The following is a 16016-nucleotide window of genomic DNA, read 5'->3' as shown; positions in this document are numbered from 1 at the left end:
CGTGGCAAAGCCGGTCTCGAAGGTATATATAGCAGCTTAAAAACTGATGGGATCTGATGGAAAATAGTTTGAGGGAAAGCGTATCAAAGAGGAGTATTTTGAAATAAACTACAGTATACTTATGGATTGTGGCTAATGCCGTGTGCATTAGACTTTAAACAACAGCAGCGGGAGCGCACTGGAGCCACAGTAAGCAGTAACGTGTACACAGCCTGTGTTGCTGGCGTAAATTCCCGCTGCGGCTCACCTGTGCATACAAATATGCATTTATCTTTCACTGCGATCCTATATATGCCTGCTCAGAAGTAAGACCTCTATCTTTCAAGTGAACTTGTTTGCAGTTAAGTGGATCTGGACTGCAGGCTTTATCAGCAAGTTAAAAATAAATAAGTACAGGCATATAACATTATTAGATGAGTGTGGTTTGTATCTATAAAAGCTTTTTTTTGTTTGTTTTAAGAAGATTTTTTATTACAAAACAATTTACATAAAACATCTCATCCGACATTACATACCCTTTAACTTCCGATTCACCTCTGTGCTTTTTATACCTTACTAGTGTATACGCACTTCATATTTATTATTATTCTCAGTTAATTATGGGGGAGGGGAATTTTACTCTATAATTTCATTGAACTTCAAGATTCAATCCGAATCTGTCAGGAGATTTGTGTTATTGCAGTACTTTTAAAGATATTCTTTGAACATTATCCAATCTTTACTAAATTTCTGGTTAGAGATTCCCCTTATTCTCCCAGTCATCTTGCAAGTTCTGAATATTCTATCTTCTTTGTTTGCCAATCAGCTATTGCGGGGATTACATCACATTTCCATTTTTTTGCTATTAAAATCCTCGCCGCTGTGGTTGCGTACATGAGGGTTCTGGGGCGGAGGGTTGTATATCAATGGACATAATGCCTAACAAAAAGGCTTCAGGGTGTTTTTTTTAAAAAAAACACGAAAATTTAAAGATCTTTTTGAGTTCATTGGATATTATGTCCCAAAATGATCTTATCTTCACACAGTCCCATCACATTTGCAACCGCTTTTTTGCATCTCCAGCAAACGTCAGAGCTTTTCTTCTACATCTTGGCCAGTTTGGCCTGGGGCAGATACCATCGGTACAGCATTTTCATTATGTTTTCTCTCCAAAGCCTTTCTCTCTCTCTCTCTCTCTCTCTCTCTCTCTCTCTCACACACACACACACACACACACACATATGTGTGTGTGTGTGTGTGTGTGTGTGTGTGTGTATATATATATATATATATATATATGTATGTCCAATGTCCCGGGCCCAATGGACCATAACTGATTTTACCTCTTCCTCCCTGACTTCTTGTCTATAAAAGTTAATGGCGCAGAGCAATTTAATATAAAAGTATGTTGCTGTGACTGGACATAATTTGCAAACCTAGCCATTATAGCCAAATCATATAATTATGAATGATGATTACTATTCTTATTTGTCGTCCTAACTTGTTTATTCAATTCATAGGTGCAGATGCAAAGTACTGTTACGTGTGCCTAGAACGGTGACTGTTCAATTTGAGCTAATGTTGATAACTGTTTACATACATAGACGGGTCCGGGTTCACACATTTCTTGATTCCTCTAACAAGCAGCTAGCTGAATGGACCACACTAGAAGCACCCTTTCCACGAGAATATTACGTAACCGTTATCTCACACCATAATGTAAGAATTGGTACTTTATTTTTAGCAATGCTTAGGGGTTTTTTTTAAGAAAATGGCAAAAACTGGCTGTGATAAATCTGCAGCATTTTAAACAAACTGATGCAAACGAATTTAAAATATCTGGAGGGCGCCAGGTTGGGTAAGCCTGTTATATCTGCGCATTATTTGCGGAGTGTCCTATTCCTGCCTCACAGGACGCTATTCCCGCTGCAGTCATCAAACGATGGATTTACAAGTATGCAGACGGACGCTCTTTGTCGGGGCGGGAGCTTTTACCCTTTACTTCCCGAAGACAGTCAAATTCATAGAATCACAGAATCATAAAGTCGGAAGGGACACCAAAGGTCCTGTAGTCTAACCCCGCGCAATGCAGGGATCTCAACTAAAGCATCCAGGACACATGGCCATCCAACCTACAAGGAAGCAGAGGCCACCTCCTCTCGTGGGAGTCTGTTGCACCGTCAAACAGCTCTCACTGACAGAAAGTTATTCCTGATGTTTCGTCGGAATCTCCTGCCTTGCCATTGGTTCGAATTCTGCGCTCCAGAACAAGCTTTCTCCCATCCTTCATTTCGGACTTTGGGCCATTAGGGGGCGCTCGAATGAAATAGAACGTTCCCCGGGAAGAGGAGAGTCACGTGACTTGCCAGCCGGGCCTGCATTTTTTTTTTCTTTCGTTTTTGCAAAGCATTGCAGAGGGAGCTCCTGCTGCCATGGCTGCGATTGCGAAGGCCCTGTTACCCCATTACCAGCACTCGGGACTCGAGACTAACCTCAGCAGGGTCAGCTTTCTGGGGGCTCGGATACCCGCAGAGGTGGAAGCGATGGCCAGGAGCGTTCGGGAGCTGGACAAGGAAACCTTTCGCAAACTCCTCAAAGGTAAACAAACGCTTTGCCGGCAGGACAGGTAGAGGGGTGGGAATCAGTGCCCGCACGGAACGAGTTCTTGCCTTTGAGAGCTTATCCTGCTTAGGCGCTGCTTAGTTTAACCTCCTTCCAGCGGTCCTGAAGTGAGCTTGGTCTTAGGCTCTGCCTGGCCCTTTCCTCACGCTCCCATCAGTTGCTCTTGACAGCAGGACGTCTTGCTATTACTGCTTTTGTGCTTCTATATTAACTGCTTAAGTTTCTTGCGGATTGCTTCCAGCGCTGCGATGTGGAACTGACTAGTTAATGTGATGGCCACAGGAAATATTGTTAATCAGTTTTGCCATTAAAACAGTTTATTGCGCTTCTTATAAACTGGGTGGTATAATTTTACTTGCATGCTTCCGTTTGTTGCAATGTGCCAGCCAGTTGCTTAGCCCCTTTTCCTGGGCAAGGATCTGGGGCAAGTGGTCACACACCAGATCCAGGCACTTTTGGAAGAAACTGCTTTCCTGGAACAGGGTTTTGCCTGGTTTTGCCACAGAAACTGCTTTGGTTACCCTGTATGATTAAGTGTGTCGAGAGAGAGACAAGGGAAACATGTCCCTGTTAATTGCTCTCGACCTCTCAGCAGTTTTCAATACCATCAACCATGGTATCCTTCTTGAGTGACTCTGAACTGGGGCTGGGTGGCACCGCTTTGCGATGGTTCCAGTCCTACTTGGATGGATGTTCCTAGAGGGTGTTACTTGGGGAATGCTTTTCAACCGTGTGGAAATTCAATGTGGGGTTCTGCAGGGCTCAGTCCTATCCCCTATGTTGTTTAACCTCTACATGAAACCACTGGCTGGGGTTATCCAGAGGATTGGAGTACATTGTCAGCAGTATGCTATTTCTCCTTTACATCTGCAGGTGAGACAGTGTGGAAGTGCTGGACCAGGGTCTTGCCTCAGTAATGGACTGGATGAGAGCCAACAAACTGAAGCTCAATCCAGATTAGACTGGGGCACTGTTAGTGGGTGGTTCCCTAGACCAGATGGGTGGGAGATCACCTGCTCTTGATGCGGTTGTCTATGCTCTGGTAACCTCAAAGTTAGATTACTGCAATGTGTTAGAGGTGAAGTTGCCTCTAAAGACAGTTTGGATGCAGAATTTGGTGGCCAGGTTGTTCCAGGACCAAAATACAGAATAGATTTTACATATGTATATAGTTTTAATTCTATTAATATTTCATTGCTTTTCAATGATAGCTTTTTTTGTGCTTGAATTCCATCAGGGGAAAAGGTGCAATTAAATATATAAATATAAAAGATAATAAAAATATATAATAATGCCCCCTGTAATGGCCTCTTCACAGATATTTTTCCCTGTGATCTCCAAGCTCAACAACTTTGATATCCTAAAAAAAATTCAGCAACTTTAGCTGGCCCCCGCCCCCCCCCCAAAAAAATCCTGGCTATACCCAGAAAAGTGAAAGACAGAGCTATAGCCACATGTTTATTTTGTCACACCAAGAATAAAGGTTAACACTTTAGAAGAATTCTATAATCTGTATTCGAACAGTCCCTTTACTAAAGGTAAAGGTACCCCTGCCCGTACGGGCCAGTCTTGACAGACTCTGGGGTTGTGCGCCCATCTCACTCAAGAGGCCAGGGGCCAGCGCTGTCCGGAGACACTTCCGGGTCACGTGGCCAGCGTGACATCGCTGCTCTGGTGAGCCAGAGCCGCACACGGAAATGCCGTTTACCTTCCCACTGGTAAGTGGTCCCTATTTATCTACTTGCACCCGGAGGTGCTTTCGAACTGCTAGGTTGGCAGGCGCTGGGACCGAGCAGCGGGAGCGCACCCCGCCACAGGGATTCGAACCGCCGACCTTTCGATCGGCAAGGCCTAGGCGCTGAGGCTTTAACCCACAGCGCCACCTGCGTCCCGGTCCCTTTACTAGGCCTGTGTAAATGCCATGAAATAGTGTGAAAAATAAAAAAGGTAAAGGACCCCTGACAGTTAAGTGCAGTTGCAGACAACTCTGGGGTCTCAGTGCTCATCTCGCTTTACTGGCCGAGGAAGCTGGTGTTTGTACGCAGACAGTTTTTCCAGGTTATGTGGCCAGCATGACTAAGCCGCTTCTGACAAAACTAGAGCAGCACATGGGAACACCGTTTACCTTCCCACTGGAGCGGTACTTATTTATGCGCTAGTACAGTGGTACCTGAGGTTAAGAACAAAATTCGTTTTGGAGGTTTATTCTTAAACTGTAACTGTTCTTTACCTGGGGTACCACTTTAGCTAATGGGGCCTCCCACTGCTGCTGCGCCGCCATTGCGCAATTTCTGTTCTCATCCTGTAGCAAAGTTCTTAACCCGAGGCACTATTTCTGGGTTAGCGGAGTCTGTAACCTGAAGTGTCTGTAACCTGAAGCATCTGTAATCCGAGGTACCACTGTACTTTGATGTGCTTAAAAATACAGTGGTAGCTCAGGTTAAGAATTTAATTCGTTCCGGAGGTCCATACTTAACCTGAAACTGTTCTTAACCTGAAGCACCACTTTAGCTAATGGGGCCTCCTGCTGCTGCCACGCCGCCGGAGCCCGATTTCTGTTCTCATCCTGAAGCAAAGTTCTTAACCTGAAGCACTATTTCTGGGATTAGAGAAGTCTTTAACCTGAAGCGTATGTAACCTGAGGTACCACTGTAGTTGAGTCTTAAAATTATTGTTGCAATTCTAGTTCCATTTAGTACCATAAGGGGGAGTGCTTGCACAAATGTTCACCATGGAAAAATTAATTACCTGAGGAATGCTTTTCAGCCCTGTGAAACTATCAATATGGGGTTCCTCAGGGCTCAATCCTATTCCCTATGTTGTTTAACATCTAAATGAAACTGCTGGGTGGGGTTATCCAGATGTTTGGAGTACATTGTCAGCAGTATGCTGATGACACTCAGCTGTATTTCTCCTTTACATCTGCAGGTGAGACAGTGTGGAAGTGCTGGACCAGGGTCTTGCCTCAGAAATGCACTGGATGAGAGCCAACAAACTGAAGCTCAATCCTGATAAGACTGGGGCATTGTTAGTGGTTGGTTCCCTGGACTTGATGGCTGGAAGGTTGCCTGCTCTTCATGGGTACAGATAGGTAGCCGTGCTGGTCTGCCATAGTCAAAACAAAACAAATAAAAAAAATTCCTTCCAGTAGCACCTTAAAGACCAACTATGTTAGTTCTTGGTATGAGCTTTCGTGTGCATGCACACTTCTTCAGATACACAGTGTGTATCTTCAGTGTGTATCTGAAGAAGTGTGCATGCACACGAAAGCTCATACCAAGAATTAACTTAGTTGGTCTTTAAGGTGCTACTGGAAGGATCTTTTTTTATTTTTTTTGTTTTGCTCTTGATGGGGTTACACTTCCCCTGAAGGAGCAGGTTCACAGCTTGGGGGACCGCCTGGATCCTTTGTGAGGCTCAGGTGGCCTCAGTGGCCCAGAGCGCCTTCCATCAGCTTTGGCTGGTGGCCCAGCTACGCCCCTATCTGGACAGGGATAGCCTAACCACTGTTGTCTATGCTCTGGTAACCTCTTGGTTAGATTACTGCAATGTGTTAGAGATGAAGCTGCCTCTGAGGATGGTTTGGAAACTTCAGCTGCTGCAGATAACAGCGGCTAGGTTGTTCACTGGAGCAAGACGGTTTGAATATATTACACCAATAGTGGTCCAACTGCACTGGCTACCAATGAGTTTCCAGGCCAAATTCAAAGTGCTGGTTTTGACCTATAAAGCGGCTCAGGACCACAATACCTCAAGGTCCACCTCTCTCCATATGAACCCTTATATCCCACACCCTTATATCATAATCTGAGGCCCTCCTTCGTGTGCTTCCTCCTTGAGAGGTCTAGAGGGTGGCAACACAAGAACAGGGCCTTCTCTGCAGTGGCTCCCCGTCTGCAGAATGCTCTCCCCGGGGAAGTTTGCCTGACGCCTTCATTATACACCTTTAGGCGCCTGGCAAAAACATTCCTTTTTAACTCGGTCTTTGGTTGATCTGATTTACATACTGTGCCCTTTTAAAATGTGGTTTTTTGGGGGGGTGCACTATTGAGTTGTTGTTTTTATTATATATTTTGTGGTTTTATATCTTGATTTTATTCCTTGAACTGCCCTGAGACCCCTCAGGTATAGGGCGGTATATAAATTCATTCAATAAATGAATAAATGAATGAAATAAAATGAAATCTGCTTTGTAATTAAAATAGTGAGTTGCACTTATTTCAATTGAAGAAGTGTGCATCAAAATGGATATATTGGTAAAAATAATATACAAAACTGCATTACATTTGGGGAAATTGCTTGCAGACATGCGTGCATAAGTCAAGACTGCATGTAAAAATGTGTTTATAAGGGAAACTTCACACTAAAATACTGATGCATTTTCATGAGTTTTGTTTTAATGCAAATTCCTGCAAAATGTGGAGAACTGCATTTAAGATTGGAAAAATGAGAAACTGCGAGAACCATAATTGGCAGATCCTTTCTTGCCTGCTTACTATGCTGGTTCCTGATTTGAAGTTGGTTTTTTCCAGTGGTGGTGTGATATAGTTCCTTTAGGATTGGCTTGTGGGTTGCGTGGGAACTTGTTAGAAGTCCTGGAATAATGAGCCTAAACACATATTCTCTCATATTCAATGGAATGACTGTGACTGATTCTCAGTTAAACATCTGGCTAGATAATAGGACAGTCTTAAACCAAGTTAAGAGCTTTGAGAATTTAAGGAAGAAAAGTCAGTAGACCCAGGGACAGACCACATATATATTGGCCTATTCTGACCTCTTTTTCTTTATGGTGAGTGCTCCTACCCAGGCTGCACAAAAAAGGCAATTTGGCTGCAGAAATTCATTCTAAAATCCATATTCAGACAGTCCCTTTACTCGGCCTACGTAAAAGCATGAAATAGAGCTAAAAATAAAAAAGGTAGAGGACCTGTGAGAGTTAAGTCCAGTTGCAAACGACTCTGGGGTTGCAGCGCTCATCTTGCTCTATGCGCCGAGGGAGCCGGCGTTTGTCCTCAGACAGTTTTTCCAGGTCATGTGGCCAGCATGAGTAAGCCACTTCTGGTGAAGGCAGAATAGTGCACGGAAACAGCGTTTACCTTCCTGCTGGAGCAGTACCTATTTATCTGCTAGTACAGTGGTACCTGAGGTTAAGAATTTAATTCGTTCTGGAGGTCCATTCTTAATCTTTCTCTGTTCTTAACCTGAGGTGCCACTTTAGCTAATGGGGCCTCCCACTGCCACTGTGCTGCCATCACACGATTTCTGTTCTCATCCTGAAGCAAAGTTCTTAACCCGAGGTACTATTTCTGGGTTAGCAGAGTCTGTAACCTGAAGTGTCTGTAACCTGAAGCGTCTGTACCACTGTACAGTCTAGGTACCACTGTACTTCCATTTTTTACCTTTAGGGGGAGTGCTTGCACAAATGTTCACCACGGAAGAATTAATTTATTGGGGAATGTTTTCCAGCCCCATGGAACCTTCAATGTTGGGTTCCGCAGGGCTCAATCCTGTCCCCCATGTTGTTTAACATCTACATGAAACCACTGGGTGGGGTTATCCAGAGGTTTGGAGTACGTTGTCAGCAGTATGCTGATGACACTCAGCTCTATTTCTCCTTTACGACTTGCCTCAGTAATGGACTGGATGAGAGCCAGCAAACTGAAGCTCAATCCTGATAAGACTGGGGCACTGCTAGTGGTTGGTTCCCTAGACCTGATGTGTGGGAGGTCGCCTGTTCTTGATGGGGTTACACTTCCCCTGAAGGAGCAGGTTCACAGCTTGGGGTCCTCCTGGTTCCTTTGCTGTGACTCAAGGCTCAGGTGGCCTCAGTGGCCCAGAGCGCCTTCCATCAGCTTTGTCTGGTGGCCCAGCTATGCCCCTGTCTGGACAGGGATAGCCTAACTACCATTCTCTATGCTCTGGTAACCTCAAGGTTAGATTACTGCAATGTGTTATACGTGGGGCTGCCTCTGAGGACAGTTTGGAAATTTCAGCTGGTACAGAATTCAGCTGTCAGGTTGCTCATCAGAGCAAGACAGTTTGAGCATATTACACCGATCCTGGTCCGACTACACTGGCTACCATTTAGTTTCCGGGCCCAATTCAAAGTGCTGGTTTTGACCTATAAAGCCTTAAATGGCTCAGGACCGCCTCTTTCCATCTGAACCTACCCGGACCCTGAGATCATCTTCTAGGGTCCTTCGTGTGCCTCCTCCTTGAGAGGTCCGGAGGGTGGCAACATGAGAACAGGGCCTTCTCTGCAGTGGCTCCCTCTCCATGGAATGCTCTCCCCAGGGAAATTTGCCTGGCGCCTTCATTATACACCTTTAGGCACCAGGCAAAAACGTTCCTTTTAAACTAGTCCTTTGGTTGATCTGATTTACATACTGTGCTCTTTTAAAATGGTTTTTTTGTGGGGGGGCGCTATTGAGTTGTCGTTTTTCTTTTTATTATATATTTTGTGGTTTTATATCTTGATTTTATTCCTTGAACTGCTATGAGACCCCCAGGTATAGGGCAGTACAGTATATAAATTCATTCAATAAATGAAATGACATGAAAGGAAAGGAAAGGAAAGGAAAGGAAATCTGCTTTGTAATTAAAATAGTGAGTTGCACTTATTTCAATTGAAGAAGTGTGCATCAAAATGGATATATTGGTAAAAATAATATACAAAACTGCATTACATTTGGGGAAATTACTTGCCAACATGTGAACCTAAGTCAACACAGCATGTAAAAATGTGTTTATTAGGGAAACTTCACACTAAAGTACTGATGCATTTTCAGGAGTTTTGTTTTAATTCAAATTCCTGCAAAATGTGGAGAACTGCATTTAAGATTGGAAAAATGAGAAACTGCGAGAACCGTAATTGGCAGCTCCTTTCTTGCCTGGTTACTATGCTGGTTCCTGATTTGAAGTTGGTTTTTTCCAGTGGTGGTGTGATATAGTCTCTTTAGGATTGGCTTGTGTCTTGCGTGGGAACTTGTTAGAAGTCCTGGAATAATGAGCCTAAGCACAGGTATCTCTCATATTCAATGGAATGACTGTGACTGATTCTCAGTTAAACATCTGGCTAGATAATAGGACAGTCTTAAGCCAAGTTAAGAGCTTTGAGAATTCAAGGAAGAAAAGTCAGTTGATCCAGGGACAGTCCACATATACTTATTTATCTACTAGTACTTTGATGTGCTTAAAAATAAAGGTAAAGGTAAAGGTACCCCTGCCCGTACGGGCCAGTCTTGACAGACTCTGGGGTTGTGCGCCCATCTCACTTAAGAGGCCAGGGGCCAGCGCTGTCCGGAGACACTTCCGGGTCACGTGGCCAGCATGACAAAGCTGCATCTGGCGAGCCAGAGCCGCACACGGAAACGCCGTTTACCTTCCCGCTGGTAAGCGGTCCCTATTTATCTACTTGCACCCGGAGGTGCTTTCGAACTGCTAGGTTGGCAGGCGCTGGGACCGAGCAGCGGGAGCGCACCCCGCCGCAGGGATTCGAACCGCCGACCTTTCAATCGGCAAGTCCTAGACGCTGAGGCTTTAACCCACAGCGCCACCTGCGTCCCCGTGCTTAAAAATAGTTGAGTCTTAAAACAATAATTTTAAGACTCAACGAGTGCTTAAAAATAGTTGAGTCTTAAAATTATTGTTGCAATTCTAGTTCCATTTTTTACCATAAGGGGGAGTCCTTGCACAAATGTTCATCATGGAAGAATTAATTACTGTACAGTCATACCTCGGGTTAAATGCACTTCAGTTAAATCTTTTCAGGTAGCGTCTCGCGTGACGCGGAAGTACCGGAACAGGTTACCTCTGGGTTTTGCCATTTGCGCATGCGTAGATGCTCAGAATGACATCACACACAGGCACAGAAGCGGTGAATCGCGACCCAGAGACGCACAGATGCGGGTCGCCTTCTGCTCCGGTCGCAAAAGGGGCTCCGGACCGCGATTTCTGTTCTCATTCTGAAGCAAAGTTTTTAACCCGAGGTACTATTTCTGGGTTAACAGAGTCTGTAATCAGAAGTGTCTGTAACCTTAAGCATCTGTAATCCGAGGTACCACTGTATTTTGATGTGCTTAAAAATCGTTGAGTCTTAAAATTATTGTTGTAATCCTAGTTCCATTTTTTACCTTAAGGAGGAGTGCTTGCACAAATGTTCAACACGGAAGAATTACAGGTAATTACAGTGGTACCTCGGGTTAAGAATTTAATTTGTTATGGAGGTCCGTTCTTAATCCGAGACTGTTCTTAACCTGAGGTACCACTTTAGCTAATGGGGCCTCCCGCTGCTGCTGCTGCACCGCCGCTGCACACGATTTCTGTTCTCATCCTGAAGCAAAGTTCTTAACCCGAGGACTGTTTCTGGGTTAGCAGAGTATGTAACCTGAAGTGTCTGTAACCAGAGGTACCACTGTACTTGGGGAATGCTTTTCAGCCCTGTGGAACCTTCAATGTGGGGTTCCGCAGGGCTCAATCCTGTCCCCCATGTTGTTTAACCTCTACATGAAACCACTTGGTGGGGTTATCTGGAGGTTTGGAGCATGTTGTCAGCAGTATGCTGATGACACTCAGCTCTATTTCTCCTTTACATCTGCAGGTGAGACAGTGGAAGTGCTGGACCAGGGTTTTGCCTCAGTAATGGACTGGATGAGAGCCAACAAACTGAAACTCAATCCAGATTAGACTGAAGCACTGTTAGTGGGTGGTTCCCTAGACCAGATGGCTGGGAGATCTCCTGTTCTTGATGGGGTTACACTTCCCCTGAAGGAGCAGGTTCACAGCTTGGGGGCACTCCTGGATCCTTTGCTGTCACTCGAGGCTCAGGTGGCCTCAGTGGCCCAGTGCGCCTTCCATCAGCTTTGGCTGGTGGCCCAGCAACGCCCCTGTCTGGACAAGGATGGCCTAACGATTGTTGTCTATGCTCTGGTAACCTCTTGGTTAGATTACTGCAATGTGTTAGAGGTGAAGCTGCCTCTGAAGAAGGTTTGGAAACTTCAATTGGTGCAGAATTTGGTGGCCAGGTTATTCCAGGACCAAAATACAAACAGATTTTACATATGTATATCGTTTTAATTCTATAAATATTTCATTGCTTTTCAATGGTAGCTTTTGCTGTGCTTGAGTTCCCTCAGGGGGAAAGGTGCAATTAAATATACAACAACAACAAATCCGTTTATTGTGAGGACCATGCCTGTGCAGAAAAATCAACACTACAATAGTTAAAAATATTAAAATTCATTACATACTATGCCAACAAAACCTTCTTCCCACAAAATAGAAAAGGAGGGAAAACAAGCAACGAGTTAAACAGACGATGAAGGGGTCTTTACATTGTCGTCCATAAATCTTTCCCTGGCTTTCATGGCCTTCATCACAAAAACCGCTACCACATGGGTAATGCGTGGGTTTGCATCAACTAACAAAAATTTTACTCTATCTTCAGGACTGGTTATAGAGTTGGGTATAATTTGCAGCAATGCGTCTCTAAAGCCCGAGTAAATGGGGCAATAGAGGAAGTAATGTGTAAGATCCTCTTTAATTTTCATAAGGCAAGGACATAAACGATGTTCTACTGGGGTTTTTGTGTATCTACCGGTCAGATAAGCAGTTGGCAATGTTTGAAACCGTGCCATAGTGAAAGCTCTCCGGAGGGTGGGATCAGTGATCTCCACCAAGTAGTTGGCACAGATTTTGACTGCTTTTACTCAGGGGAACCAGTAGGAAAACCCAGAGTTTTTTATCTTGGTGGAGTCCAAAAAGGCGTCTTTTTCAAAGATCCATTCCCAAACTTTATCAGGGCTCCACAATTTGAGAGTATTAAACTCAGGTAGGTTGTATCTGGATAGAATGTCTAGTAGGTTTTTATGCCAAGTGGTATTATTTTGTAATGATACAAAGGCTTGTTTAGCCAATAAGGTGTTTGGGGCATCTATGAGGTTGGTGAAAAAACGCAGGAATCTTAAGTGGGCCCTGGCAGACACAGAAGGTAATCCTACTTCCACTCTTAGGAGAGCTGCCGGAGTACTCTGAGGGAGGCCTAGAATTCTTCTGAGATAAAAATTTTGGAAGATTTCAAGCCGTTCTAACAGCTTCTGATTCCATCCCCAGAGTTTTACTCCGTATAACATCTGGGGGATCACTTTTCCAACAAAAGTTTTTAGTGCCGGGGTCACCAGTTGCCCTCCCCTCGAATAAAAAAAGCTGAGCAGAGCACCAATTGTCCTGCGTGTTAGAAGGGCTACAGTCTTGAAGTGGGCAAGCCAGCTAGATGTAGCTTGGAAAGTGATACCAAGATATTTAAAGAAAATACATTGTTCAATTTTGTGTTCATCTAAAGACCATCTAAATGTGTGGCGAGCTCTAGTAAATACCACAATTTTTGTTTTGTCATAATTTATCTTTAGAGAGTTTTGGGAACAATAAGCTGCGAGCCCCTCCAGCATGCTGTGTAGGCCCCTTCGAGTGAGTGCCATGACCGCCATGTCATCAGCATATAGCAGTATATTCAGGTGTTTGCCTTCCAGGGCAGGAGCTGATGACTTATACTTTGCCATATGTTGAACAATGTCGTTTATATAGAAATTAAAGAGGAACGGCGCTAACAAACAGCCCTGTTTAACCCCTTTCCCCAGTGGCAGTGGGTCAGTATAGTTGCCTGACATCCCAGTTCTGATTTTAACTGTGGTGTCTGAATGTAATTAAATATGTAAATATAAAAGATAATGAAACTATATAATAATGCCATGTGTAATGTCCTCTTCACAGGTATTTTTCCCTGTGATCTCCAACCTCAACAACTTTGATATCCTAAAAAAAATTCAGCAACATTGGCTGCCCCCTCCCCCCAAAAAATCCTGGCTATACCCAGGAAAGTGAAAGACAGAGCTATAGCCACAGGTTTATTTTGTCACACCAAGAATAAAGGTTAACACTTTCAGAAGAATTCTAAATCCATATTCGGACAGTCCCTTTACTAGGCCTGTGTAAATGCCATGAAATAGTGTGAAAAATAAAAAAGGTAGAGGACCCCTGACAGTTAAGTCCAGTCGTGAACGACTCTGGGGTTGCAGCACTCATCTTTCTCTATGGGCCGAGGAAGCCGGCGTTTGTCCACAGACAGTATTTCTGGGTCATGTGGCCAGCATGACTAAGCCACTTCTGGCCAAAACCAGAGCAGCGCACGGGAACACCGTTTACCTTCCTTCCGGAGTGGTATTTATTTATCTGCTAGTACAGTGGTACCTGAGGTTAAGAATGCAGTCCGTTCTGGAGGTCCATTCTTAACCTGAAAGTGTTCTTAACCTGAGGCACCACTTTAGCTAATGGGTCCTCCCGGTGCCGCCCGCCACCACCGCACAATTTCTGTTCTCATCCTGAAGCAAAGTTCTTAACCCGAGGTACTATTTAGTCTGTAATCAGAAGTGTCTGTAACCTGAAGCGTCTGTAATCCGAGGTACCACTGTACTTTGATGTGCTTAAAAATGGTTGAGTCTTAAAATTATTGTTGGAATTCTAGTTCCGTTTTTTACCATAAGGGGGAGTGCTTGCACAAATGTTCTCCACGGAAAAATTATGGGGAATGCTTTTCAACCCCATGGAACCTTCAATGTGGGGTTCCGCAGGCCTCAATCCTGTCCCCCATGTTGCTTAACCTCTACATGAAACCACTGGGTGGCGTTATCTGGAGGTTTGGAGCATGTTGTCAGCAGTATGCTGATGACACTCAGCTCTATTTCTCCTTTACATCTGCAGGGTGAGACAGTGGAAGTGCTGGACCAGGGTCATGCCACAGAAATGCACTGGATGAGAGCCAACAAACTGAAGCTCCATCCTGATAAGACTGGGGCACTGTTAGTGGGTGGTTCCCTAGACCTGATGGCTGGAAGGTCCCCTGCTCTTGATGGGGTTACACTTCCCCTGAAGGAGCAGGTTCACAGCTTGGGGGCACTCCTGGATCCTTTGCTGTCACTTGAGGCTCAGGTGGCCTCAGTGGCCCAGTGCGCCTTCCATCAGCTTGGGCTGGTGGGCCAGCAACGCCCCTGTCTGGACAGGGATAGCCTAACTACTGTTGTCCGTGCTCTGGTAACCTCTTGGTTAGATTACTGTAATGTGTTAGAGGTGAAGCTGCCTCTGAAGAAGGTTTGGAAACCTCAACTGGTGCAGAATTTGGTGGCCAGGTTGTTCCAGGACCAAAATACAAAACAGATTTTACATATGTATATAGTTTTAATTCTATTAATATTTCATTGCTTTTTAATGATAGCTTTTTCTGTGCTTGAGTTCCATCAGGGGAAAAGGTGCAATTAAATATATAAATATAAAAGATAATTAAACTATATAATAATGCCCCCTGTAATGTCCTCTTCACGGGTATTTTTCCCTGTGATCTCCAAGCTCCACAACCTAGACATCCTAAAAAAAAATTCAGGAACTTTGGCTGGCCCCACCCAAAAAAAAAACCTGGCTATACCCAGGAGAATGAAAGACAGAGCTATAGCCACATGTTTATTTTGTCACACCAAGAATAAAGGTTAACACTTTCAGAAGAATGCTAAAATCCGTATTCGGACAGTCCCTTTAATCGGCCTGTGTAAATGCCATGAAATAGTGTGAAAAATAAAAAATGTAAAGGACCCCTGACAGTTAAGTGCAGTTGCAGACGTCTCTGGGGTTGTGGCACTCATCTCGCTTTACTGGCCAAGGGAGCTGATGTTTGACCGCAGACAGTTTTTCTGTGTCATGTGGCCAGCATGACTAAGCCGCTTCTGGCAAACCAGAGCAGTGCACGGAAACGCCATTTACCTTCTCGCCGGAGCGGTAATAATAATAATAATAATAATTTATTATTTATACCCCGCCCATCTGGCTGGGGTATAAGTACTTATTTATCTACTAGTACTTCGATGTGCTTAAAAATAGTTGAGTCTTAAAATTATTGTTGCAATTCTAGTTCCATTTTGTACCACAAGGGGGAGTGCTTGCACAAATGTTCACCATGGAAGAATTAATTACAGTCATACCGCGGGTTAAAGACACTTCAGGTTAAATCTTTTTAGGTTGCGTCCTGCGCTGACACGGAAGTACCAGAACAGGTTACTTCCGGGTTTTGCCATTCGTGCATGCGCAGATGCTCAAAATGACATCATGCGCATGCACAGAAGCGGTGAATCACGACCCAGAGATGCACAGACGCGGTTTGCGTTCTGCTCTGGTTGCAAAAGGGGCTCCGGAACGCGATTTCCTGAAGCAAAGTTCTTAACCCGAGATACTATTTCAGGGTTAGCAGAGTCTGTAACCTGAAGTGTCTGTAACTCGAGGTACCACTGTACGCTGATGTGCTTAAAAATAGTTGAGTCTTAAAATTCTAGTTCCATTTTTTACCATAAGGGGGAGTGATTCCACAAATGTTC

At 44.4% G+C, this 16016-nt stretch overlaps 1 protein-coding gene across 1 annotated transcript in view; it reads left to right on the top strand.

The window, feature by feature from the left end:
• The first annotated feature begins 2341 nt into the window (after positions 1-2341).
• The window catches only part of COMMD5 (COMM domain containing 5), a 47075-nt gene continuing 33400 nt past the window's right edge, over positions 2342-16016 (top strand). The window contains exon 1 of the mRNA XM_083723120.1: positions 2342-2577. Coding sequence (XP_083579246.1) covers positions 2412-2577 — 166 coding nt within the window. The 5' untranslated portion in view covers positions 2342-2411. The remainder of the gene's footprint in view (positions 2578-16016) is intronic.

Source organism: Podarcis gaigeae, assembly GCF_964106915.1.
Source record: "Podarcis gaigeae genome assembly, chromosome: Z".
NCBI lineage: Eukaryota > Metazoa > Chordata > Lepidosauria > Squamata > Lacertidae > Podarcis > Podarcis gaigeae.
Note: the sequence above shows the minus strand (reverse complement) of the source record. Positions and strands in the feature narration are given on the sequence as shown.